Source organism: Xenia sp. Carnegie-2017, unplaced genomic scaffold (genome assembly GCF_021976095.1).
Source record: "Xenia sp. Carnegie-2017 unplaced genomic scaffold, XeniaSp_v1 HiC_scaffold_19, whole genome shotgun sequence".
Taxonomy (NCBI): domain Eukaryota; kingdom Metazoa; phylum Cnidaria; class Anthozoa; order Malacalcyonacea; family Xeniidae; genus Xenia; species Xenia sp. Carnegie-2017.
In genome coordinates this window covers 2,640,369-2,667,392 of record NW_025813481.1, presented here as the reverse complement: position 1 = coordinate 2,667,392, position 27,024 = coordinate 2,640,369, and the positions used below count along the sequence as shown (strand labels likewise).

Sequence of the window (27,024 nt, the reverse complement as noted above, 5' to 3'; positions counted from 1 at the left end):
AAAGCTTACTTTTACTTATAATGTAATTCTTCATAATGGTTTTTCTTCATTTCAAGAGCTCTGAAATGAAGAAAAGTGTTTCAAGTGTTAACGTATCATGCATGGTTAGTTATGTTTATAAGCTTCATATTTGTGCATTTATTCTCGTTAGCTTTTACTTTCAGGAAAAAACAATTTGGGTGTTTTTGGCAAAATTATAAGATATCAATGACTGCTAATTTGTCAAGCAAGTGACCCTTATCCATTTTATTTTCACACATGCAGCGCTTACAGCGTTTCATGAACTCTATCTACTTTATTGATTCATGTATTTTTTATTTACACACATGTCAAGTATTTATCTATGTCATTATCTATTTTACAATCTTAAATACTTCTTACAGTCGTGAACTCATGTTTTTATAGAGGTCGATATATTCTAGTTATATTTACCACACAGAAGAGAACACAAACTTAAGCAGCTCGAAACTAAGAAGTTGTTTCTTTATTTACATTAATGTTCACAACACCTATCGCTGATACAAATAACGCAAAATAGTTCACATACAAACGACAAACCGAAAGATCGAGAAAGATAAAGCCAAGACAAGACTTCCCAAAAGTAATACTTATGAAAAGGTTTACTTACGTGTCAATTTACCACTCTAATACTAACACCATCGTCACAGAGAATGCACAGAATACTAACTTAATTAACTATACCACTTACTATACGACAACTTACTCCCTGGATAAATATTCATAGGATAACGATTTACGAATGATTAGTGGCTAAAAAATATGGCCGCCGATCCCAGTCTTGCGTTCTTAGGAATTTAATCTTCAATTCAGAAATTTCTTCAGTTGGCGGTAATACAATGTTGTAATATTTAAAGGTAAAATAAACAAGAATTCAATTAAAATAACGAAACATGCATGGAGGCAATTAATAAGCTAGAGTCCCTCGGCAGTATTCATACTTTGAAGTTCCATACACACCAATGATACACACTACAATAATAGAATCAATGGAAATAAACTGAGAATGTAGATCTTGACCTAACAAGGAACAAATGACTGAAAGAGACAGATCTGGCTAACTATTTAAAAGACTGAAATTCATAAATGCAAGCTTGTGGCTTAAAATATTCCATCTTTTGTCTCTAGAAAAATGCAACACAACTAAGCCTGAATTACGGTGGCCCACAAGTACAAGCACACTTACACATAACAGCATACGCGCACAAATTCGAGGATGCACACTTACGCATAACAGCACACGCGCACAAATTCGAGAGTGGCCCACAAGTACAAGCACACTTACACATAACAGCATACGCCCACAAATTCGAGGATGCACACTTACACGTAACAGCATACGCGCACAAATAAATATTCACATTCATGGCTTATTACATGACGCTTCGTAAAATCGGGCTGCAAAAACCGAAAAGATTGCCGGCGAGAAATATTTCATGATTCACATGTTCACAATAGCAATAAGTCAATAACCCAACGATGTTTTGTCCACATTGTGGAAAAGAAAAGGATGAAAATGCAAATTTTTGCGAGAACTGTGGTGCAAGTGTATCAGAAATTAAACCTTCGGCCTCTAGTCAACAACCGTTAACTTTCGAAGAGTACATAAAGAAGAACGCAGTCGCCAATCCTTGCACTGATCGTGGCGATCAACTAGGAAATTCCCACCGCGCTGGTAGTTCGTCTACCTTTCAAACTATTAGAAAAGGAAGTCAAATGAACGATTTAGTCAAATAAAAAAAGGAGAAGAAAGATGAAGTAGTGAAGGTATGTGTATTCAATGTTATGATTATGCCAATTATACAAATTTGGTTAATGAAACTCAATTTTGTGTTGTAGATAAAGATTGGAATAATTGAACTCGACGGTAAAAGACTTAAAATAAGAAGATCTTCTTTACTTCCTGTTGATGTTCGAAAATCAGATACATTAGTTCCTGTAAAGAATGCCGGAGTTCAGAAACAGCTTGCCCACAACAGACATCTCAGAGATCATAATGAAACTGAGTGGCTTTTACTTTACCCTGATATGGATATCGTGGGAAATATTCCAGGAAGCAGTGAAAAATTCTCTGTGGAAAAATATAAAAATGAACTTGGACGTCCATACAGTCGAGTAAATTTGTACATTTGCAAAATGCTTGATTTTGAAGGTAAACACTGAGTTCAAAATAAGTCCGGTATTTTTTGCATTTAGACTGCTGGAGTGAGCATTAGGGGCATTGCACAAGACAAACACTGGCTGTATTGAAAACTGATATGTCATGCAATAAATAATCAAAAGCAGTCACATTTTATTGAAGCAACATTTCTGAGCTTCCCAGAGTTGAATGGGCCTATTGACTGTATTTTACTGGTGAATAAAGGTTCACTACTGGGGCAAGCACAGAGCAAAATGCAAAAAATGCCCTAGTAGATAAAAGTTAAAAAATGCCTTAGAATAATTATCTTGCAACTAACATTAAACCTTCAAAAGAATTTGTTTGTAGGGTTAGTAATTATGTTATATTCTAAATTTAGTAGCCAATGATTTGACTGAAGACCTCAAGGAAACGGTTGTTCCAGATACTGCTGATGTTTTTGAAGATAATTCTGTGCAAGAAAATTCTTCACAAATTATATGTGAACTGGGAAATTCTCAACAAGTCAATGCAACACCAGATAATTTTGTGGAAGTTAATCATGCTCATACCAATGCTGTTCCAGCTAGTCTTGCAAAAGCTAGTCTAGTGGAGGCCAGCCATGTTCAAACAAATCCTGTTCCAAGCAATGTTGTTAATGTTGATAATAGTTGTGTGGAAGCTGTTTCCTTTCAGGTTGATTCATTTTCAGTTGAGCAAATCATTATGGAACCAGGTGAAATGCCTGCGCAAATTTTTCAGGATGCAGGTATAACTAATGAGTTGTTGCATATGTATCCTATACATTTTGTATATTTCATTGTTTTTGTATTTTAAATTTATTTTTTAGATGTAACTGAATCCCTACTAGATATTATTGAACCAGAGCCAAATCTTGTACAACCAGCTCAAGTTAATTTACCCGAGGAACAATTGCATGTGCTAGATCTGCTAATCCATCGCACAACCCTTTTGAAAGATATGATAACAGAATTTTATAATCCAAATGTATTGAAATCTACTATATTTTTTAAAGTAGTTGATGCAAGAGGTATGTTTGAGGAGGGAGAAGGAAGAGGTGTTGCACGTGATCTTCTTACAGAGTTTTGGCACCTTTTTTTATCAGTCATTATCTATTGGAGCATCTACCAAGGTGCCAGCCATTCGTCATGATTATCAAAAGCTGGAATGGGAGGCAGTGGCTAGAATCATGTTGTATGGCTACTGCAAAGAAGGAGTGTTCCCCATTACATTGTGTTCAGCTTTTGTTGCATGTACTCTCCATGGTGAAGACAGTGTTTCTTGTGAAGTGCTGTTAAACTCTTTCATGGAGTATATGGCTGAAGACGAGAGAGAAGTGGTTGATAACTTAATGAAAAATCGATCACAGATATGTAAAAAATGAAGACTTACTTGAAGTTTTAGGAAGCTACAAGTGCTATCTCAATCCCACAGAAGAAAATATTGAAGATATATTATGCCAATTAGCTCACCAAGAACTTATCCAAAGACCGCGGTACGTTTCCAATTGTTGGGCAACAATATTGCAATCATTGAAAAGTCATCCTGCGTTTCAAGATGTTGCAAGCATTCTTTGCTTTTACCAAGAAAGAAAACCCACGTCCAAAAAGGTTTTGAAAATTCTAGATGCCTCCCCCCGAAAATGAGGCACAACGAAATGCATTTGATCATTTGGTGCGCTATATAAAGTCTCTAGGTGGCAACGTAACCGCGTTCCTTCAATTTACCACAGGTTCTGATATCATTTTAGAAGGTCAAAAGTTAAAAGTGTCATTTACAGAACTTAATGGTTTACAACGTCGTCCTGTAGCACACACATGTGGACCATTGCTAGAGATTCCCAGCACTTATCAATTTTATAATGAACTTGTAGAGGAGTTTTCGTCGATCCTAAGAGAAAAAAGTGCCTGGTCGTTTGACATTGTATGAAAGTTCTATCACATGTTTTAGCACACTATTATGACATATTATATTGTGTTTTACATTGTAGAAACACTTTTTTTAGTTCACTTTTGTTAAAAAAGATTTTATGGACAATGATGTGGTGTCATATGAAGATGGAGGTTATGGACCTTCCCTGAATATGAAATTATCTTATTTCTTTATAAGATTACCATATACGTTATCGTTTTGAGTTATTAATGTTAAATATGTTTTGTTCATTGCTATTTGCTTTAAGCTGCTTCTAGAAGTCTTTCATATGCCATTAAAGCTTCTCTCCATGTCTGGATCTGTCCTATTTGTAACACACCAGCACTATACGAGAAGTATTTTTGATATGTAGAGACCTTTTCTGTCGACACATTAACTGAATTGTAAATCTCTATAAGATCTTCGTCGTCATATTGTTTCTGAAAATCTTCAGCTCCAACTGCTTCAGGTAGAAGGTAAAGCTGATCAGGGATCCCCGCATGAGTGTAAAACCTGGATTTGCGTACATAGTGACTGTTCCACGATTCCTTGATTTGGTCAAGTCCTTTTTTTAAGACAGGACTAAAGCAAAACCATAGACATTCAAGTTGAAGTACGTTGCTTGTGTCTAAAACCCTTTAGCTATCAAATCCTTAAAAATTCATCCACCACGAGGCCCACGAGCGACGTAACATGGCCCACCATGCTTCTATTCGCTGATTGCTGTGTGATGATCCATATTGATGAGCATTGACGTCAGAATGTGTGTCCGTACCATCTCGGCGTAAGAAACACTGGGCTGATGCCATAATCCCATTTTCTGTTCCCCTATCTGTTCTAAGAATTTTAGGACAGAGTTGCATATTAGATATGCAGTCGTAAAATAGCCTGCCCACTACGCGGGATCATTATTTGAAGGAACTATATTTAACCACAGTATTTTCCTGCTAAATCCATCTATACACCCATGGATGGGGAAACCATACGGTTTAAGTTTGTCGTAACCATCGGCATGCCAGCAATAATTTGGCCCCGGATTCATGTAAGCTCTTCTACGAAGACGGTTAGCCCGTCTCCATTTCGATCCCTCTGGATCCACTTCTTGAAGGGTGGTTTGAGCAACCAAACGAGGAACTTGCAAGCCATATTTTGACTGCAATCGTCTCCACATGGCTCTATAGCCCAACAATTTACCACTTCCATCTAGTTCTCGAACAATGCATCTTCTTACGTGGTCTTTATCAACGGTATTTCCACGTCGTTGCAATCCATAAAGCTTAAGCTTATTCAGCAAAGTACTTCTAGAGATGCGAATTCCATGATATTTTTGTAATAGCTGTAGAATTGTATCATACGTGTAGTTTTTAGTAAAATAGTTGCGAATGATATCTTCCATAAGTCTTTAAAGTAGTGTTTAGCAGCGGAAAGAAATGTCAAGTAATAGACTGCCGGCTTTTCCTTTTTAATTTTGAACTTACGTTTGTTAGTATTCGAATTTTTGTGCGCGTATGCTGTTATGTGTAAGTGTGCTTGTACTTGTGGGCCACTCTCGAATTTGTGCGCGTATGCTGTTATGCGTAAGTGTGCATCCTCGAATTTGTGCGCGTATGCTGTTATGCGTAAGTGTGCATCCTCGAATTTGTGCGCGTATGCTGTTATGCGTAAGTGTGCATCCTCGATTTGTGCGCGTATGCTGTTATGTGTAAGTGTGCTTGTACTTGTGGGCCACCGTACTGAATAGACAAAAATTCAACAACTTTGACTTCGTCATCATTCTTTTAACAATTTCAAAGCTGCAACAAAGGAAATACTAGGAAATGGTCACAACCTCACATAAAAGCGTCATTTTATTCAAATATTACCAATTTCCCCAATTCAATAGGTTGTTCTTTTTATGCGTATCAATCTTTTACCCTTTGCAGTGGTACTTGTAGTGTATGGGGCGCCATCTGTGGTTTTATTATTTAACCGCATAACACTGTGATTTTCCCTGATTTATTAAATAACCAATTTCTTATTTTGGTTATTTAATAAATAACCACTTTATGACAACATCGAAAATTGGTTATTTATTAAATAACCAGTTTCTACACACGCCGAAAATTGGTTATTTATTAAATAATCATTTTCTACACACGCCGAAAATTGGTTATTTATTAAATAACCAGTTTCTGCGCACGCGAAAAAATGGTTATTTATAAATAACCAGTTTCCGCGCACGCGGAAAAATGGTTATTTATAAATAACCAAAATAATTTCGAGACACTTGGCGTGCCAAAATGACGTCAGCAAGCAATAAAATAATTTTCTCAGTCCCCCCCTGGATAAGCACTCATTTCCGCACTGTCGCGTTATTGAAATTAGATCGCTTGTCGCGAAAAATTTCATTTTGTCTGTAAGTTTCCCGCTCGGCGTGTTTTCTATTTGTCTTTTTTGTCAAATAAATATGTCTCAAACGCACAATCTCCAAAGAGCAATTATCGAGGCCGTAGGAAGAGCAGTACACGAGGCACTGCGAGATCAACATGAAGAGGTAAGATACAAAGCAAAATATTCTCCGTTCATACTTGTAAATATTCAATGTGTGATATGCGTCGAATCACGAGGTCGTCGATTTTACGTGATAAAATTCTTACAATTTTAGTCCTCTGATGCAGCTACTGCCCACGAAAATAATAATGAACCACAGGTAACATTCTAGTGTATATGGGTGCACGTTTCTTGTAAAATGTACGGTGGCCCATAAGGGACACGACCAGTTTCTCCGTAGAAATCGAGCTTCTCCGTAGAAATCGAGCTTCTCCGTAGAAATCGTGGCCCATAAGGGACACGAGCAGTTTCTCCGTAGAAATCGACCTTCTCCGTAGAAATCGAGCTTCTCCGTAGAAATAGACCTTCTCCGTAGAAATCGACTTTCTCCGTAGAAATCGACCTTCTCCGTAGAAATCGACCTTCTCCGTAGAAATCGACGTTCTCCGTAGAAATCGACGTTCTCCGTAGAAATAGACCTTCTCCGTAGAAATAAACCTTCTCCGTAGAAATAACTACCGTGAAATTGGCACCACATTGGGCACCACAATCAACACAACATTCATCACGACATTCATCACCACATTCAACTAAAATTTATCATTCAAAATGATAAATCGAAAAATCGTCTTTAAAACACGTTTTCCAACAGATACAACAGTAATAAACAGTTAAGAATTGTTTTTTACTGTCCTTAACCATCACAAAGAAAGTATAAAAGTCAAAAAATTGAAGAAAACACAAAACTTTAGGTTACAGTGTACTTTTCATTTCCCTTAATTAGAGTATAATTTAAAAACTACACTGTAGAATTTTTTTAAACTTGGCCAGAATATAGATAATTATATTGTCTAAAATATATCGAAAATCTGGAGAGTGCACAAAAAAATAAGTTTTAGAAAATCATCGACATAGTTACGTGACAAGAATGCGCGTAATATGATCTTATATAATTAAGTTAAGAATTTCAAGTCATTGCTAAACAAGGGCCTGTAAATAAAAAACTACGCTGTAGAATTTTTTTAAACTTTGCCATATTGTAAATATTCTTATTGTATATAACATATCCAAAATCTGGAGAGTGCAAAAATATAAAAGGAATAATATTCCTTGAGAATGTACTCTGGTATAAACCTTGAAGTTGGCACCACATTCAACAAACAGCTCTAAAGCTAAAAAAATACACCGTAGAATTTTTTTAAACTCAACTATATTATAGAATTTTATATTGTCTAAAATATACCCAAAATTTGGAAAGTGCACAAAAATATAAATGATAGAAAAACATCGACAAATTTGGATGACTCAAATGCGCGTAGTATAATATAATTCTCGACTTAATTATATAAGATCATATTCGTGTGATAAAATTAATGCCCAACATAAAGTTCTGATTAGAGCCATGAAATAGACAAAAAACAAATTGTAAAATTAAATTTATTGTGACGTTTCGTCTTTACTCAAGACATCTTCAGACAAATAATAAATAGGATGTTAAGACAAGATATTATATTTACAAAAAGGTGTTAAATTACTACTAAAGGAAGCGGTGTCGAATGGATACATGATAAGGAAGTTAGGAAGTAAAATAAAGAGAAATTGAAAGAGGTTAAGTGGAATGGAGTTTCCTTGCACATTAAGTGAAGGCTTGTATTTATTGATTAGAAGGCTTTCATGAATGGAGAGTTCATAAGTATCGTTGGAAGAGGAGATTATTTTAAAGTCGTCTAAGTTGGGGTGTGTCCAGTTGCGTTAATGTGAGCAAGAATGCTTGATGATGCAGGGTGGGAAACTTGGTTGCCTGTAAGGGGGGATATTCCCAAGTGCTCCGAAAATCTGGTGTGTAGATGACGTGTGGTTTGACCCACATACGAGGCGTTGCAGCTTCGACACTTGAATAAATAGACTACACCAGATCTCAGCGGTTTGGGAATTTTGTCCTGGGGAAGAAAGAGAGATACGTTGAGAAGGGGGAAAAAATTTAATGAATATATGTGGGAAGACTGCAGCACAAAGGCTATTGATTTGTGTGCGAATTTGAAGGGAGTGTATGCCGGTGAAAGGAAGACAGAAATAGATGGGCATTTTGTGAGCAGTCAAGACAGGTGGTTTAGGGGCAAAGGTGTTGTTAAGGAAGCGACGTGTGATTTGGTCAATTATACGTGAAGGAAAACCGTTTTTGGTGAGTGACTTTCTGGTAAATTCGAGTTGTGTATGAAAATTTTCGTAAGTAGAACAAAGGTTGAAGATGCGGTGTAGTAAGCAGGAGACTAGTGAAAGTTTGTAAGTGGGATGAAGCTGTGGAAGTTAGTGAAGAGGCCAGTGAAAGTAGGTTTGCGGTAGACGGAAGTGGTGAATGTTCCATTAGTGCGAGAGATGTCAATGTCAAGAAATGAGAGCTTTCTGTTTTGTTCGACTTCAGCTGTGAATGTGATGTTGGGGTGTTGTCGGTTCAGATAGTCAAGAAAAAGAGGGACGTGATCGGAGGAATGAAAAAGTAAAAAACAGTCGTCAAGGTAGCGTCGGTAAAGTAGTGGTTTGAATGAAGAAGGACATTTATTGAGCCAGGATTTTTCGTGAAAGGACATGAATATATCAGCAAAGAGAGGGCCCAATGGACTGCCCATAGCCACACGATCAATTTTCTGGTACATTTTCCCGTTAAAGATAAAGTGACAGTTCTTAACAGCTAGAGAGAGTAGTTTTCAAATTCTGTTGCAGTGAGTCCGTTGAAGTACTGGTGGTTGTTAAAAATTCTTTTGGATATTATGTGGATGGTTTCGTCAACAGGTATGTTAGTAAATAGGGATACGACATCAAACCTAGCAAGGACAACATTACTGGAGTTGATATAGCAGTTTAGGATTTCTTCAACAAACGAGAAAGAGTCTTTGATGATGAGGTTGCTTATAGTGAAGGGTTTTAGGAGTGGGATGAAAAACTTTGCTAGTTTATACGAATAGTGATTAATGGAGGAAAGAATGGGTCTGAGAGGGATGTTACATTTATGTATTTTAGGAAGGCCATACAATATACCTATTCGTGAACCAGTAGGGTAAAGTTCTTTGTAAGTTTCTTGGCCGATAGATTTGGCATCTTTCAACTTTTTTAATAAAGACTTGACTTGATTTTCTCGTTGTAAAGTCTTTGACTGGTTCTCCATTAAGAGGTTGAAACTCTCTAGTGTCAGATAAGAGTGTGTCCATTTTCTTTGTGTAGTCGTCTTTGTTAAGTATTACGATGCCATTTCCTTTGTCATGTTTAGTGATGCGGATAGTTCTGTCGTTTTTTAAATTATTTAAAATGTTCAAGTCTTCTTGTGAATATAGAAAAGGTGGTGGGCTGTAACTTCGGAAACCTGAGTGGGCAATGTCTTTTAATTTGCATTTGATCGAGTCTGGAAAAAATCCTGATGATTCATTAACAGGTTCTCATTTGAGACGGTTGTAGAGTTTTTCAAAGGGTGTTAAGAAGGTGCAAATGTTTAACTTTTTCGGTGGGATGGAAAAGTTTAAGCCTTTTGAAAGGATTTCTTTCTCTCTGTCAGTAATTTTTATTTTACTTCCTAACTTCCTTATCATGTATCCATTCGACACCGCTTCCTTTAGTAGTAATTTAACACCTTTTTGTAAATATAATATCTTGTCTTAACATCCTATTTATTATTTGTCTGAAGATGTCTTGAGTAAAGACGAAACGTCACAATGAATTTAATTTTACAATTTGTTTTTTTTTGTCTATTTCCATGGCTCTAATGAGAACTTTATGTTGGGCATTAATTTTTATCACACGAATATGATCTTATATAATTAAGTCGAGAATTATATTATACTACGCGCATTTGAGTCATCCAAATTTGTCGATGTTTTTCTATCATTTATATTTTTGTGCACTTTCCAAATTTTGGGTATATTTTAGACAATATAAAATTCTATAATATAGTTGAGTTTAAAAAAATTCTACGGTGTATTTTTTTAGCTTTAGAGCTGTTTGTTGAATGTGGTGCCAACTTCAAGGTTTATACCAGAGTACATTCTCAAGGAATATTATTCCTTTTATATTTTTGTGCACTCTCCAGATTTTGGATATGTTATATACAATAAGAATATTTACAATATGGCAAAGTTTAAAAAAATTCTACAGTGTAGTTTTTTATTTACAGGCCCTTGTTTAGCAATGACTTGAAATTCTTAACTTAATTATATAAGATCATATTACGCGCATTCTTGTCACGTAACTATGTCGATGATTTTCTAAAACTTATTTTTTTGTGCACTCTCCAGATTTTCGATATATTTTAGACAATATAATTATCTATATTCTGGCCAAGTTTAAAAAAATTCTACAGTGTAGTTTTTAAATTATACTCTAATTAAGGGAAATGAAAAGTACACTGTAACCTAAAGTTTTGTGTTTTCTTCAATTTTTTGACTTTTATACTTTCTTTGTGATGGTTAAGGACAGTAAAAAACAATTCTTAACTGTTTATTACTGTTGTATTTGTTGGAAAACGTGTTTTAAAGACGATTTTTCGATTTATCATTTTGAATGATAAATTTTAGTTGAATGTGGTGATGAATGTCGTGATGAATGTTGTGTTGATTGTGGTGCCCAATGTGGTGCCAATTTCACGGTAGTTATTTCTACGGAGAAGGTTTATTTCTACGGAGGTCTATTTCTACGGAGAACGTCGATTTCTACGGAGAACGTCGATTTCTACGGAGAACGTCGATTTCTACGGAGAAGGTCGATTTCTACGGAGAAGGTCGATTTCTACGGAGAAAGTCGATTTCTACGGAGAAGGTCTATTTCTACGGAGAAGCTCGATTTCTACGGAGAAGGTCGATTTCTACGGAGAAACTGCTCGTGTCCCTTATGGGCCACGATTTCTACGGAGAAGCTCGATTTCTACGGAGAAACTGGCCGTGTCCCTTATGGGCCACCGTAAAAATATGTGCCGTTGAAAACGTTTAACTTATTATCTAACATTAAAGTTTTTTCCAAAATCCAACCGTAGCCCCAGCGACAGCCACAGCGTCAGACAACGCTCACACAGTTGTCACAAAGTAGAACAAGTAGCTCTAGCGCTGTAAGTTGGCCAATGTTTGTCTGATTATTATCATGCATGACTGCACTATCAAAATTTTTTTAACACCTTGTTTTGTCTGCTTAAAAAAATTGCTATAAATGCACCTCATTGTTATATAACTATGATTCAATGTGGCTTTTCAATGGCAATTTACTACAGGCAATCAATCAAATGAATTATGTCTTACAGACCAGACCTCTTCCATCGATTTTTGAAAGCAGTTGTATTCAATAATCAAATGTTGGTGGTAGAAAACGGAAAAGGTCATCAACATCCCAATCAAAGTCTGCAAAGCTTTACACAAAAGATGTTGTTTGCCTTTTACCATCAGAAAATGGCAAAGATATTCCAATTCCTCGTGGAAATAGCCGAGGTTGCTTAGCTAATATGGGTTTAATTGGAAAAATCTCATTAAACTCCACATGGGTAGCAAAGGATGTTACCCGTGAAATAACAAGCATATTTGCCTCAGTTTTTGACTTGCTACCTGGTGAACTGCTGCCATTTGACTACTTAGGGCAAGTATTTTATGTTTTACTACACTTATATTGAATTCTGTCACCAATATCAATATGCACAAAAATTTGTGATTGAGTCATTGCTAGACATTATTGACGATACTTTTGATGATATGATGTAATGATGATATTTTTTTATTTCCCGCCCATGATATATTTTGAAGAAGAAAGTGTCCAATTATAAAGTAGCTACTTTGTTTTATCTTTATAGAATAACCAAAGGTACAAAAAAGCTTTCCATTTCTAAGACATCAACTTCCTTCCAATGGAATGCTCCAGAGGTCATATCACTGTGTTCTCAAGGATGTTTATACATCATTTCCAAAATTAAAATTGGGAAAAATGAGGATGTTGATTGAGCTTTAATTGTTGAAGTGAGTCATATAGGGTGATACTTTCGCTATGTCTGTTGTAGCAGTAATTGTTCTTCATCGTAGTGTTGGTTTCTTTTCTATTTCAATGTATATCGCCATTGCCTTGAATGAAAATTTCAGGATGACTCCGAACAGGATGATTTTGATAACAAACTTTTAAATATATCAATGTCTACGCCTCGGGCTGCGCAAAGTGTGTCAGGGGGATCAATGACTATACCTGGCGCTGCACAAAGTCATTCAGAGGGATCGATGACTATACTAGGTGCTGCACAAAGTTTTTCAGAGGGATCAACTAGCCATCATACAACTTCCACCATTGAGAGCAATCACTATAGGTCAGTATGTATTGCTGTCAGATACCATTTTACACTAGTAGGTTGGGATACACACTATGTTACTGATTTTTGTTTTAAAAATTATTATGCAACGTCTGGATTTACTGTTTCTGTTTGTGATTGTTGGTTTATATATTCACCAGCTATTTTGGAATGACAAATTTATTGCTATGAGTTTAAAAACAATATTGGATGATAACGTACGAACGACTATGTTATTTCCAGTTTATTAATATGCATGATAATTACAATGACATAGTAGAATAAAAAACGAGTAATTATATACAGCTTATCTTTAGCAATGTATATGCTGTTATGAAAGAGTGTCCTGTAACAAATTTCTTTTGTGTTAAATTCTTTTAGGTCATTCTTAGGATTGCTTGATCCAGATCCCATTGAAATTAGCGATGATGACAACGATGAGGTGCAGACAGCTATTCAAAATAGCATGGGCTTAGCAAAGTATGGTAATCAGCTAAAAAAAGCGTTAGCGGAAGACAAGATGCCATGCTAATTTTTTTCACTTGGTTATTTGTCTTTAGCGATTCAAGCGCGCAACAAATGGTTAGTACTGTTTTGAATGACCACATAGATAAAGTGATGGTTGGAAAATCCTGTGACGTAGCCATATCTAAAAACATTATTAACGTTCGCCGCAAGCATGTATTTGAAGACGGTATTGCCAAGCTAGGAAAAAAAAAATTTGATCCTTCACGTCCGTTGTCTGTCATGTTTGCCGACGAAATCGGGTCTAGCGAGGGTGCTGTGGATCTAGGAGGGCCGACACGAGAATTTCTCCGCCTTGCAGTTTCAGGAGCCTTTTCTTCGAAAGCGTTCCTGGGATTGCCCTCGAAAAAGGTGCTGGTTATGAACCAAGAAGGTAGTCGTGCGTTGATTGTCTTCATGCTAAAACTGAATTACGTAGATATAAATTTTTGTTAAATTTAGCCGAAGGGATTAATGTACGTTGTCAATTTAGCTACATAGCTACAAAAGCACGTATCGAACAGCATAATTGTGTTTCCTTTACATCCAGCAAAGAGGAAAAACTTGTATTTTCAATGTGGAAAACTTCTTTCCGTTTCCTTGTGTAATGGTGGAACTGCAGGACATTGTCTATCCCCCTCTATGTATGACTTCATTGTATTTGGTGAAGAAAATTGCCACCCATGTATCGACGATGTACAAGATTGTGAAGTAAAAAGTATCATAGAACGGGTAAATATTTGCTTTTTTATCAATAGTGAAAAGTCTGACGTTGTATCTCGATATTGAGCTGGCATTTTCACAAATCATACTTCCTGTGTAGATCAGTCCTACTACAGAAGAAACAACGTTTGCAACTATAGTAGGATCTGATGATGCCATTGATGTTTTGCACAAGCTGGCTTTCACGGCATTCCAAAGTTTGAAACAAGAAAACAGCTTGTGGAAGAGCTTTGTCAATTTTTTGTAATTGATAAAGCGAGCAGTGCAATTGAGCAGTTCAAGGACGGGTTAAAAACACTGGGTGTTCTTAGCTTATTAAAAGGAAATCCACTTCTCTTCCGCCCATACTTCTGCCATCGTAGCAAGCCGCTGACCGCGATAGAAGTTGACAGAATATTTACACCAGATTTTTCAGAAGATGGTTGTCGAAGACGTGAAAGGAGGAGCTCGTTATAATGCATTGGCGTGACTATCTACAAGAGTGCGAAGGTACTTTAAAAGCTTTTTCCATCACCTTAAAAGATCGAAGTGATAGAAATGAAATAAACGCCTCGTATCTATAACCTCTAGGGTCTATTTAATGCCCCAGGCATTAATTGCATAATAAACGTTATTCAATTGCTTGTTATCAAACGTGTTATCAAATAATTGCTTTTGACGAACAATCCATTTCAAAAGTACAACTTTTATTTATTTTCTCTAGCAAACTGCTTTGCCAATGTTTCAGAGCCTCTTGTATCTTTGCCGATGATTATGATTTTTGCAACTGGGTTGGAGGAAGAGCCTCCCTTAGGATTTCATGACAAACCAACTATTTGTTTCTGGGAAGATGTTCGTCCCAAAAGCAACACCTGCGCTCACATTTTGTATTTGCCACTTCATAATGATAAAGATGATCTTAGTTATGAAGAATTTCAAGAAATGATGAACGATGGGATTCTGAACTCACCTACATTTGGTGCTCCATAGACATGCATGTATAAGAAAGCTGTTGAAGTTAGAGTCTAAGCAATAGTTGTGTTGATTTAATTTACGATTTGGTAATGATGTAAAACAACGTATTTCTAACTGACGTATCTATATTCCTCCTAGCATGTCATTACTGTATAAAATAGTTAGTGAAGACTATATTTTTTTCTACTCATATATGACTTGTCTTGTTTACGTTTTGCTGGCTGGCAGATCAATCCCAAGAGAGGTTGACCATTGTTGCTAATGTTCTCCAAAAGCCCTAGACCAAATCTGCCTGCTAGCAAAAGTAAACAAGGCAAGTCATCTATTGTGCATGCAAATCTTCAGGGTTCTGCTCATCAAGCATTGACTGTCCCAAGAAACGAACAGCCTCAAGGTATGCTGCTTTTCCGCTCACTGCCGAAAGAGATTGAATGAATGTACTAAAATTTTGCAACTGTAAGTCACCTTGCAAAGGGCATGATATAACTGGTACATTGACGTGAGGTAAATCACTTGACGCTAGTTCTTCAATGTCAAGATTGCTTGTGTTTGGTAGCATATCATCTTCATGGTATGCATTTCTAATGTTAACCCAAAACAATTGTTCAGGTGTTTTGTTTCCTTCTGTAGATATTTTATGGCTGTTGTGAGCAGCAACAAACTCGTCAAGGATTTTGTTGATTCGTGGCAGATACACTGAATGGAGGCAAAATATATCAGTGTCATTATTGACATTCAATACACCTTCACTTTCAAGTGCATAAAATTCAGATCTAAAACTTGTTAGAACTTGTTCATTTAGTGCTCTGTTATGCCTTTCGATTCTCTGATTGTGCACTGAATTCCCTACAACAACCGGCTTAGTTTCATTGCCTCGTGTTAAAATCATGTTGTGCCAGATGTCAACATTTTCGCCAACAAGATCGGTACAAATTCTATAAGGACGCCCATACTTCGAGACAGCACATAAGAAGTGATATAGAACAGTAGTTGCTCGATTGTTTGAAGAACAATGTGCAAATACCACTAATCGACTAAAACCATCGATACCATGGTGTATGACAAGTCTCCATTTAACAAGTTTATGGTTCCCATCAATATGCCAAATATAGTTGGGAAAAGGATTAGTATAAATGCGACGCTTTATTGGTTTACTTTTTCTCTCTTCGACACCTAATGGATCAACCATATGAATGGCTTTTCTCACTTTTTGTCGCTGAATGTAAAGACCCCTAGATTCAAGGTACCCTTGAACCATGACCTCGCCATCCTTAGGATGATTTTGTTTAATGGCGTCCACTTCTTTCTCTATTTCGTCTTGTGACAATTGTGAAAAGTTTTCTCGATACAACCCATAATCCGACATTGCTTTGTAGACCACTGACCTGTCGACTTTCAACTGTCTGGCAATTTCCACAATCGTAAGTCGTAACTGAAGCAAATTTTCCAATACATCCCTTGGAATTATTTTCTTTGGTCGACCAACTCTTCCTGAATTGTTACTGATTAAAATGAAATGAGTTCAATACAGATGTAGTACTACAAAAATACCACATAATATTTGCTAAGTTTTCTTACCCCTCATTTTCATCATTTGAGTTGGAATTCTGGCAAAGTTATAAATTTATCAAAATTTAACGATGTTTTTCACTTGGATGCACCCATATACACTAGAATGTTACCTGTGGTTAATTATTATTTTCGTGGGCAGTAGCTGCATCAGAGGACTAAAATTGTAAGAATTTTATCACGTAAAATCGACGACCTCGTGATTCGACGCATATCACACATTGAATATTTACAAGTATGAACGGAGAATATTTTGCTTTGTATCTTACCTCTTCATGTTGATCTCGCAGTGCCTCGTGTACTGCTCTTCCTACGGCCTCGATAATTGCTCTTTGGAGATTGTGCGTTTGAGACATATTTATTTGACAAAAAAGACAAATAGAAAACACGCCGAGCGGGAAACTTACAGACAAAATGAAATTTTTCGCGACAAGCGATCTAATTTCAATAACGCGACAGTGCGGAAATGAGTGCTTATCCAGGGGGGGACTGAGAAAATTATTTTATTGCTTGCTGACGTCATTTGGCACGCCAAGTGTCTCGAAATTATTTTGGTTATTTATAAATAACCATTTTTCCGCGTGCGCGGAAACTGGTTATTTATAAATAACCCTTTTTTCGCGTGCGCAGAAACTGGTTATTTAATAAATAACCAATTTTCGGCGTGTGTAGAAACTGGTTATTTAATAAATAACCAATTTTCGATGTTTTCATAAAGTGGTTATTTATTAAATAACCAAAATAAGAAATTGGTTATTTAATAAATCAGGGAAAATCACAGTGTTATGCGGTTAAATAATAAAACCACAGATGGCGCCCCATAAGATATCAGGCCGTGTAATTTGAGTAGGCCATGTATGAATACATAAATGTTATATGAATACATAAATGTTATATGAATACATAATGTATGTGAATGCATAATGTCATATGAAAATATAAATGTTATATGAAAACATAAATGTTATATGAATACATAAATGTTGTATGAATAAAAAAATGGGTAAATGATTTAGAAATGTATTGTTTGTTTCACAAAAGAAATCAATTTTTCACTCTTGAGAAGTCTTTGAAGCTGACATTTTCGAGAAGTCCCAAATTTTTTAAGCCATCTTTTAATCTCATACAAACATAGTATGTCTCGTCTCCGTCGTTCACTTTAGCAATGCCATAAGCAAACGGTATTTTTTTCATATTCTCATCATAACAATAGATCAGTGATCCTGAATCTCCTTTCTCGAGAAATTCGTGATCACTCTTTACTGCCACCACGTCGCGATATGAAGGTGTTTCATTTTCATTGGAAGGAAAAGAATAATTGACGTCGAAAATGGTGTTCTCTCCAGATTCCCTACCAGCTTTATAAACTTTTTGAATCCCAACATTCTCTGACAGATAACCGATAATGTCATCAAAAGATCCCGGTACCTCTATTTCAGCTGCAGTAAATTTAGTTGCTTTATCATCAACCAAGATGGCCATGATATCGGTTTCTTGATTATATGAGTAAGCAGCCAATTTGCCAAGAGCTATTTCAGTTGTTTTTTTGGGGATGTAGAAATATTTGTTTTCATGTAAATAGTTAACAGCTCTTGCTTCGTTTTCCCTTTGGTGTCGAATGTACAAGAACGTCCTTTGATCTTCGGGAATACTTTTTGGGTAACCAACATGGGCGCAAGTCAACGCGTAATGCTGTTCATCTTTACAGCAGAACAAAGTCAATGTGCTATGGGATTTATTGGGATCATCATGTCGACTAACCATAACATTGTTCGATAGCTGTTGGATTTCTATTTTCTTACGTGGGTCAACATAACGTAATTCGATGTAATCTGAAGCTTTCCATTTAAATTTATTATCGATTTCTTGCTTTAAAACATCCTCAGTCTTTGATTCGTCAACTTCAAGATACATGTGACGATAATTCAACTCATCAGTAGGACGTGCTATACCATACTTGCCACAAAGCCAAGGAAAACTGCAAATGTGGAAAAGTGAAGATATTCGATGCCTTTTCCTCGTGTCAAATAAGTCAAAATTGACGTAAAAGCGATAAAAAACATTTACCTTTTCAAATTTTCATGGACGCTATTTTTAATTTTGTGATCTTTTGTGAGAAAACGTTTTTTAAATTCGACTGTGTTGGGAGTGGAAGGTTCATCTACCAAAATATTACACAAAATGAATGTCACTAGACTTAGAATATCCTAAAACAAAAATATCAAATTTACCAGTTTTTGAAGGTGACTTGAAACTAAGAGAAGTAATTGAATTCAAAATTTTTTTAAAGTCACCTGTGCTGCCACTGGGAGTGGAAGGTTCATCTACAAAATGTAACACGAAACAATGTTACTGGACTTTAAACCTCTCAAACAAAAAACATCAATTTTACCAATTAATTGCATAATTATACATAATTTATCATAATTATTTCAATTTATGATTTTCTCAATAATAAAAAATCCCACCATATTAGATATACCTTTGAATGTTGATGAACTGCTTCTTGGTTCTTCAAGACAGATATACGAAAATGAACTTGACTCTAAAACAAATAAAAGATAGCGTAAAACACATAAACTCTTTCACCTCAGTAAAGAACATGCCAGTTTTTTTTAAACAGGAATATACAGTGCCATTTCGAATTTGAATTATAGGATAGTTGTATCATTCGGACTTTTAACACCTTTTGATAAAAATATGACAGAAAATCATCATATATTTGCGCATAGATCGTGAAACAAACATTTAGCTAATGCAATCGATGTTTTCTAATGACAATGCAAAGTAAAACCATACAACTATAAATATGATCATGGAGCTATATAACATAGGTACGTTGTGGAAACTCAGCAGCAGAGTATAAGAATTAAAAATTATGCAGGTGTTTAATTTACGAGTCTTTCTATCAACTACTTTGTTTTCCACAACATGTATGGTATCTAAAAATATTTGCAAGAGTAATTACTTAAAACCTAGCGATATTAAATACACATATTTTTCATAATTTAGGCAAACAAGTAGAGGGAAAATTACTATCAAAGTTTCGACATTGTAAATCGTAAATTGAACTATATTTATTGCTACTTAATTCGTATACACTAAAAATAATTTCGAATGCTTTACTTACTCGTAAAATGTTTTTTGAGATCAGGTCTTGTTTTCCAGTCAGTAGATCTTATGACTTTGTGCACCAGAAGAGGAAGCTCCGGAAAAGCTTGAAGGAAATACTCTTTATAGTTGCCTTCCTGGATATATTGCGATAGACGTGGACGAGGTTTATCATGCCAATGCTGATCAACGTTACGAATGAATCTCAAACAACTCGCCCATGAAGATTCGTAGGTTACAGTACTTTTTTTGTTGTTTACTTTAAACTTTATAAAATCTTTCAAGACTTCATCATCGATACGCTTCATCCATTCAGTGTGACCATACAACTGCTTATGAACGTCTGAAGTGGAAGAATTTCGACATTGTGATTTTTTCATCTCAGGTTGGTTCCCCAGGTCACAAAGCATGTCAAACTTCTCTTCATCCGATAGTAGATAAGGATGTTTCAAAGCTTTGTTGGCAGATGGCCTGTCTTCTGGTTTTAGCTGTAGCATCCATGACAGAAGATCATTGAGTACAGCATCCTTGATTTCCTTCAAGCCAACAGGTTTTCCTTTCAACATGTTATGTAATCGATACTCTATAGTTCCAAAAGGATGTTTCCCTTTAGTTGCAACAAAATAAGCAACCATTCCTGCATTCTAAACGAATGAAATCGCAACAACGTGAATCAATATCAAACATTTGAATATTAATGTTCAGTTGGCGAATGTTTACGTTCATACACCTACCATAACATCAGACTCTGGTTTGTAACGTCTTTTATCAACTATCTCTTCATCTTCACAACAATAAGATTCAGGAGCAATCCAATATGGAGTTCCCTTATTAGCATTGCTTACATGTGTTTTAAGGCCATTCTTCAATATTCGACTTATACCGAAGTCAGCTAACAGAAATTTGCCTTGTGCATCTCGGAGAACATTGGATGGCTTCAAATCCAGATGAAGAATAGGACGTGAGCCGCTATGAAGATCAGCTAATCCTTTTAAAATTTGTCTGAGAATTTTGGGAAGACATTCTTGAAGGTAAGACTCATCATTTGAGTCCGATCGCACAAAATCTTGCAGTGATTCTTCACAAAGGTCGAGTATTAAGTATACATATCCTGTTTTAACTTCCTCTTCTAAAAAGGAATAATTCACAACGAAATTCGACTCTTTCGCGTTGATTTGATTCAAAATTTCCTTTTCTTGCTGTGCTAGATCGATACTATCGCGAAGTATTCGTTTCACTGCTTTACCGTAACCATCTTTTCTCAGTCCAAGATAAACACGTGTCCCATTACTTCCTCTGCCGATGCAAAACTCTTCTGAGAAAATTACACGTACGTCGTTTACCAGTGTAATCTCGCTTGGACTTTTGCGCCCATATTCATACATCTCATTAAACTTCACCAAATGCTTCGTTGATACATCAACACATTTCCATGGTCGTGACACCGATTCTGAAAATGAGTGAAAATCATACCATTTAGAAAAGAATAAGAAATGTATCTCATTACTTGAAATACAAAGTAGCCATGCATGCAGTAGCTGATCGCCTGATCCAGGCTACATCAGAATCATTACTACAAATATACATTTAAAATTGAAATATTTCTAACCAAGAACATGTTTTTTATATTGTTTTACACTTACTGTGAAATGCTATAATTTTTCTAGATCAATGAATGGTAGTATCTTAACTCTTCCTGACTGTAGGGAAAATCAAGATACTTTCGTCCCTCACAAATTTGGTATTCACTACTTATCTATTAATGCTTGTCACATATATTACTCCATAAACGATTTTGTTACATGTATTAAAACCGGAAAAACTGAAAGACACTTTGTCAAAATAATGAGTGTGGGAAGCTCAAATGCTAATTGGAATATTGTAATAATTTCATGGCCTAATACTATGGTAAGCCCACGGCTGCGCACTTTTCTGCACATTCTAAATTCTAAATTCTAACTTCTATTTTTAATACACCCTGTACATTAACTAAAGTCAATGCAGAATATAAATGCAATATGCATTTGACAATAGGCTTAAAATTTCTTTTAGAATGGTGAACGTGATTTATATTATACAAAAACATGAATTTCTTGATAAAAAGTTTTAAACCAGACCCCTGTTTACGTTAAGTGATCTTATACTAGGGTGTGACTGACGTAATAAGCAGAACTTGTAATTAAAAATTTTTTCTTTATATTCTAGACCAGTAATGCAGATTCTATATTAAACATTTATATGGTAAACACTTTGCGTGAATTGTAAACAATATACATATATTACCAAGTTTGTCTAATTTCTTCTGCCAGAAAGCATCCATTTCAAAAGGATTCTGCTTTTTTTTGAGTTTTACCAAGCACCTCAGAGCGTTTATTTGTTTGTCAAAATCCTTTTCTTTCTCAGCAGTTTTAAGTTGCTCCTCGTAATGACTTATTTCTTCAGTAAAGAGAACAATTAACAATATTTGCAAAATGGTAGAAATTACACAGTTGCAAAAAGACAAAAAAAGAATTGTATGTGACTATTTATAAATTTTCCTGAACGCGGTCACTGTGGTTAAGAATATTGTTAAAGTTGCGTTTTGAGTTCATCAAAAAGCTTCGCTCTTGCCAATAACCATGCATTCTTGATTCAAAATTACAGATATCTCCGAAACTAATGAGAACATTTGTCATCCGCTCATTCCAATATACTGTTCATAAAATGGTGTCGTACGAAAGACAACTAAAGACGTAATAACACGTTTAGTTCTGCATTCAAACATCTTTATCTATTGTATTAATATCACAATTCGATATAAATGAGATTACAAATAGAATCTTTCAACAGTCACTTCTATAAATATTGATAACCAAATTTGACAAAAAATCTTTGATATAAATCCATATCATGATATAAATTTGCGGAATATTATTTTGCGAGATTTTTATCCCTCACTAAAACATTCACCTAAATTTTTTAACATGTTTACCTATTGAACGTTGATATGTCAAATGTACGTGATCTACTTCTGTTTCAGTGTTCTCTAAATCAACACAAAAAGGCATGTTTAACGATTTTTATATTGTGCATAGACACTTTTGCTATTTTTATTATTAACCACCTCATACAACATTCAGACAGTTAAAAAAATGAACTCAAAACTTCTTACTTTTATGACCAAGGTCCTTTAGTTTAAAAAATTGACCATCCTCAAGATTTAGTGCTTTTAAAGCTCTTTTCAATGTCAAGCACATGTATCTTTTCTTATCTGAATCTTTGCCATCATCATCACTCCTCAGCAATTCGAAAATAACATAAGCAAACGGTCGGCAATTATTTTTTTCATCGAAAAAATAAACAAGAGTGCCAGCGTCAGAGGAATCAAGAGATGCGTCATCAATTGTTATCACAATAGCATCTCGGAAAATCAGGTTTCCTTCTGAAAAAATGGAAAAATGCGATTCACTGATTTCGCCTTTTACGCCAGAAGCTGTGCAGACTTTCACAGTTTCCCCTTTCCAGTTAAGCTTTTTATATATATTCTTTAAGTCCAATACAACATTTTCCATTTCATCACAATGAAACTTCTGAAAATCTTTTTTGTTGCCAACATCAATAGCCATGATATCCGTTTCAGGATCATAAGAAAAATGAGAAAAGTGACCAACCACGCTGTCATCATCTGAGAGAGTGTATTTATTTTTTTGCATTAAACGCTGCACGTCCTTTCTGTTTACGTTAACTTCATTTTTTATTGCCAAGCCTTGATTTTCCTTGCTCATTTCCCGACAAATTAAATAACCAACATGGAAACAAGACAACGCGTAATATTTTTCATTTTTAAGGCAGAAGATTGTTAACGTGCTGCTCGTTCGGTTATCCTCGCGTTCAACTTTTAGCTTGTTGGACAGATGTTGAAACTTAGGTATTGTTTTTCTTTTTCCTATTGCAAAGAGAAAATAAAAATATGTATAACAGAACTCTTCTGATCGACGCGCAGATAAAGTGAGCCTTTTAAAAAATTATACGCCCGTATTCTTAAAGCTCACTCTCACTCACACTCAATGAGTGGGGCCTCAAAATCACCTCATGATTATTCGAAGATGGCAATTTCCCTCAACTGATTGCTTGATTTGAAATATCTAGGCGAAAATCTTGCCATAGATGGACAAATCACTTTGCCCATAGCTGTAGCATTTTTATTGCACACTTAATGACTGCAAGCGTGAGTGAGCTTTTAGAATACGGGCAATAAGAACGAATTAAAACCATATAAATTACCACTGTCTGAGCTTTTTTCACTTTTCTCCTCTTGAGCCACATTTGTCTTACTTTGATTGGAACCCATTATTTCTTTAATTGGTTATTTATGCCTCTCGTCTTAAGCACAAATGGTCCCATACAATTCTCATCATGTTTGAGACACCACACATGTTGTTTCACAGCTTTAAATAAAATGAGCTGTTTGGATTCATTCAAATAATTTATATCAATTAAGAAATAATTGTATTTTTCGTGTTTGTATATAAAACGACATCAAACTATACACAACGCCTGGCTATTCATGTTTGACAGTGGCTTACATGTGATTTTACGATTTTTATGTGCTACATAAACACATTTTACATCTACGGGCCATATACATTGGCGATATTAAATTTAAGTGCAATTTCTAGTGTATCAGTAAAAAAGTTTTTGATTTGATCAAATTATTCCATTTTTATGGCGGTTTAAAGTTGTGAAAATGCCCTTTTTGATGGACGATGTTCGTCTTAAGAAAATTATGGGAATGCAATACATTTCCAATGACCAATTCAAAGCCATATGAATAAAATTGTTCATGTATCGTCTGTTTTGTCATATCAAATTAAAAAACGAATAAACACTTGGCGGAGGAAATAAGAAAGACTTATTCTAAACCATGGGCATTTCATATCTTTACTATGTCTCTAAAGTTAAACTAGAGTATTTTGTATATCCTATAATTCTTCTTAAGTCGATATTTATTGATAAAACTTACTTTTTAAATTTGTCTCCGTTGTAAAACGTCTTCCTGCTAAATGATGTAACTTAGCGAGTGACGGGAATTATGAACAAACGTTTGCAGGTAAATCCATGACGACGGTCGTCTACCAATGGAATTTTGGTGGTCAAAACTTCCACTTTAACATTTTTTCAATATTCATTCCCTCCTGTAGTACAAAGGACAAAGAACAACCCAACAAAACAAAACCTTTAGGACAGTGTAAAATCTGTTGAAAGCTGCGTTGCAATACATTTCTTTGCAATAAAAGATAAGATAATTAATAAAAACATGTATTATTCATATTGTATTCATATTGCATTCATATCCGACTACGAGAGAACAAGTCATTTTAAAATTCTCATCATTCTTGTTTTGCTTAGCATGGTGCATTTAATGAACCGGTAACTTTTATTTCTTTCGTTTTTCAAACATTAACGTATATATGAAGTCGATCATCGATAATCCTCAATATTTGCAATAATTGTAATTTACTTAACTTTCACAAAGACTATAGGAATATAGCTACTCTTTAAAACATAGAGTAGACTGAAACTATGTGCTACCCCTAGGCATTTGCCGATTGTGCTATTCAAAGTGGCATATTATGCTAGTGGCAGTGCTCGTTTTTTGCTCAAATTATGCTCGCTTTTCAAAATTATGCTACTTTTTTAAAAAATCATTCTGTGCACAAACTTCACAACTCACAAGACAAGTTTGAAAATGTATTTTATTAACCCTGGCCAGACGTTCTGGGCTCGGTTGTTCAAAACCTGGGTAACTTTATCCGGTGGTTGGGCCTATACGGCGAATAAATCTGCTATCCAGTGGATAGTTATCCAGCGAACAAAAGTAGGTTGCACAAAGCCTGGATAGTGTGGTGGATAACTATCCGCGGATAGCTTGCTAGTTGCTAACCATCGCGTGTAGCAGAGCACGACACAGTTTGCGCAAGGTTTTGCACTCAAATGGCCTCCAGTTACCATGGTAAAGTATGCAAATTTCGAGTAAACAACGAACGGTGTGCGCGCTAGCAACAACGAATTGTGCGCGCGCTAGCAACAACGAACTGTGCGCGCTGGGTTTCAAAACAAATAAAAACAAATACAGTGAACACTTAACCATTCAGTTTCTGACAAAGCCCTGGATAACAAATTTAACATTGAATAATCTCGCTCGTTTCTGAACCACGCAGTCCGGCTTGACTTCTCTAATTCGTTCTCCAACAGTTAATTAGCGCTTGTTATATTGAAGCATCACACTTGCTTGCAACTAATCTGCAAGTGCACGGTCTTGTTGATCGTTGAATGAAGCTGCTAGGATGCTGAATACTCTCTCTGCGGCAGCAGACGATGGTTGGACCAATAGTATTTTCTTCACTGCCATGGACCAATTTGGGAGACGGTCTGCGTGGGCCTGCCACCACTCCACCTTCTTTTCCTCTTGTTCAATGACCACATCCTGAGCAGCAGCAACGTACTGTGGAAGCTCTCTAATTAGGCCATTGATAGTTGCATCATTGTCGAGGGAAGGGAAAATCCTTAGGGCTTCTATTGTGGCGGGTGTAGGCCTCATCCATTGAACGGCAACTGGACACATGATTCTTGCAGCTTTGAAGGCCGTGACGGTGTCATAGAGCTTCACATTAAACTTCTGCAAGAACCAAAGTATAGCCGGCTGTACACAAGCTTTTGCCTTCCGTTCTAGATCCGCGGCTCTCTGAGTAGCATCTTCGTTGGCAATTGCGGCAGCAACTGCGCGTACATTAGGAAAGTGCGGAGCTTGGCATGCCTCGGCGACAGCCTTTAACTTCTCGTAGCATGAAAACACAAGGGGCCCGTCACCTTCCAAGTAGTATGTAGCTTTGACAGAATGCTCTCCTACATCAATTGTCACAGCCAACTCGAGCTTAAGATTGACAAGGCGCTGAGGATCTGAGAGTATAGCTCGAAGCTGTGCCACAATCTTTGGAGCAATGTTCTCTACTTCCGCATCATTCAGGAATCCAGCAACGTCTCCAAACTGCTCCAGTAGCTGCCTGTAAACTTCCCATTTTGACCACCAGCGTGTTTCGCTATACGATTTCGGCTTTCGATCGGTTAGATCCTGCCATGCCAACTTTGCTTTATGGCTGTGACTGAATAAGCGTACCCACAGGTTTTCAAACTCCAAAAGAGTAGGAATTTCCAGATGTTTGCCAACATTATCGAGCGTGTGGGAAAAGCAGACAATGTTCAACATCTTTGGGAAGATGAATGC

At 36.0% G+C, this 27,024-nt stretch overlaps 6 protein-coding genes across 21 annotated transcripts in view; 3 read left to right on the top strand and 3 right to left on the bottom strand.

Annotated features, from left to right (window-relative positions):
• Nucleotides 1-760, bottom strand: part of LOC124438458 (probable serine/threonine-protein kinase ireA) — a 59,742-nt gene extending 58,982 nt beyond the window's left edge. For both annotated transcript variants that reach the window (XM_046988618.1, XM_046988617.1), the window contains exon 1: nucleotides 629-760. The gene's annotated coding sequence lies outside the window, so the exon portion shown is untranslated. The remainder of the gene's footprint in view (nucleotides 1-628) is intronic.
• Nucleotides 761-1,759: 999 nt separating this feature from the next.
• LOC124438468 lies at nucleotides 1,760-3,533 on the top strand. The gene is made up of 4 exons (XM_046988630.1): nucleotides 1,760-1,785; nucleotides 1,858-2,170; nucleotides 2,538-2,906; nucleotides 2,988-3,533. The coding sequence occupies exons 2-4, from the start codon at nucleotides 2,047-2,049 to the stop codon at nucleotides 3,308-3,310; spliced, it is 816 nt and encodes a 271-aa protein (XP_046844586.1). The 5' UTR covers nucleotides 1,760-1,785; nucleotides 1,858-2,046; the 3' UTR covers nucleotides 3,311-3,533.
• Nucleotides 3,534-12,569: 9,036 nt separating this feature from the next.
• Nucleotides 12,570-14,206, top strand: LOC124438467 (G2/M phase-specific E3 ubiquitin-protein ligase-like). The gene is made up of 5 exons (XM_046988629.1): nucleotides 12,570-12,579; nucleotides 12,700-12,917; nucleotides 13,281-13,379; nucleotides 13,460-13,797; nucleotides 13,954-14,206. Exons 2-5 carry the CDS (start codon nucleotides 12,748-12,750, stop codon nucleotides 14,190-14,192), a joined length of 846 nt encoding a protein of 281 aa, XP_046844585.1. The 5' UTR covers nucleotides 12,570-12,579; nucleotides 12,700-12,747; the 3' UTR covers nucleotides 14,193-14,206.
• Nucleotides 14,207-14,571: 365 nt separating this feature from the next.
• On the top strand, nucleotides 14,572-15,194 carry LOC124438480 (G2/M phase-specific E3 ubiquitin-protein ligase-like). Its single transcript, XM_046988643.1, has 2 exons — nucleotides 14,572-14,615; nucleotides 14,830-15,194. The coding sequence occupies exons 1-2, from the start codon at nucleotides 14,582-14,584 to the stop codon at nucleotides 15,093-15,095; spliced, it is 300 nt and encodes a 99-aa protein (XP_046844599.1). The 5' UTR covers nucleotides 14,572-14,581; the 3' UTR covers nucleotides 15,096-15,194.
• Nucleotides 15,195-15,402: 208 nt separating this feature from the next.
• Nucleotides 15,403-17,375, bottom strand: LOC124438747. Its single transcript, XM_046988947.1, has 3 exons — nucleotides 16,919-17,375; nucleotides 16,659-16,807; nucleotides 15,403-16,582 (listed from the first exon to the last, which is right to left on the bottom strand). The coding sequence occupies exon 3, from the start codon at nucleotides 16,444-16,446 to the stop codon at nucleotides 15,403-15,405; it is 1,044 nt and encodes a 347-aa protein (XP_046844903.1). The 5' UTR covers nucleotides 16,447-16,582; nucleotides 16,659-16,807; nucleotides 16,919-17,375.
• Nucleotides 17,376-17,470: 95 nt separating this feature from the next.
• The window catches only part of LOC124438449, a 60,114-nt gene continuing 50,560 nt past the window's right edge, over nucleotides 17,471-27,024 (bottom strand). For 8 of the 15 annotated variants that reach the window (XM_046988596.1, XM_046988590.1, XM_046988589.1 and 5 more), the window contains 11 exons: nucleotides 24,763-24,934; nucleotides 24,024-24,187; nucleotides 22,912-23,685; nucleotides 22,732-22,785; nucleotides 22,044-22,196; nucleotides 20,495-21,210; nucleotides 19,780-20,404; nucleotides 19,132-19,194; nucleotides 18,881-18,973; nucleotides 18,717-18,810; nucleotides 17,471-18,627 (listed from right to left, as the gene is read on the bottom strand). In XM_046988596.1, coding sequence (XP_046844552.1) covers nucleotides 17,694-18,627; nucleotides 18,717-18,810; nucleotides 18,881-18,973; nucleotides 19,132-19,194; nucleotides 19,780-20,404; nucleotides 20,495-21,210; nucleotides 22,044-22,196; nucleotides 22,732-22,785; nucleotides 22,912-23,685; nucleotides 24,024-24,090 — 3,573 coding nt within the window. In that variant the 5' untranslated portion in view covers nucleotides 24,091-24,187; nucleotides 24,763-24,934 and the 3' untranslated portion in view covers nucleotides 17,471-17,693. Of the gene's footprint in view, nucleotides 18,628-18,716; nucleotides 18,811-18,880; nucleotides 18,974-19,131; nucleotides 19,195-19,779; nucleotides 20,405-20,494; nucleotides 21,211-22,043; nucleotides 22,197-22,731; nucleotides 22,786-22,911; nucleotides 23,686-24,022; nucleotides 24,188-24,762; nucleotides 25,023-27,024 lie in introns of those variants that run through there. The other 7 variants (XM_046988598.1, XM_046988599.1, XM_046988585.1 and 4 more) reach the window with 5 other exon arrangements.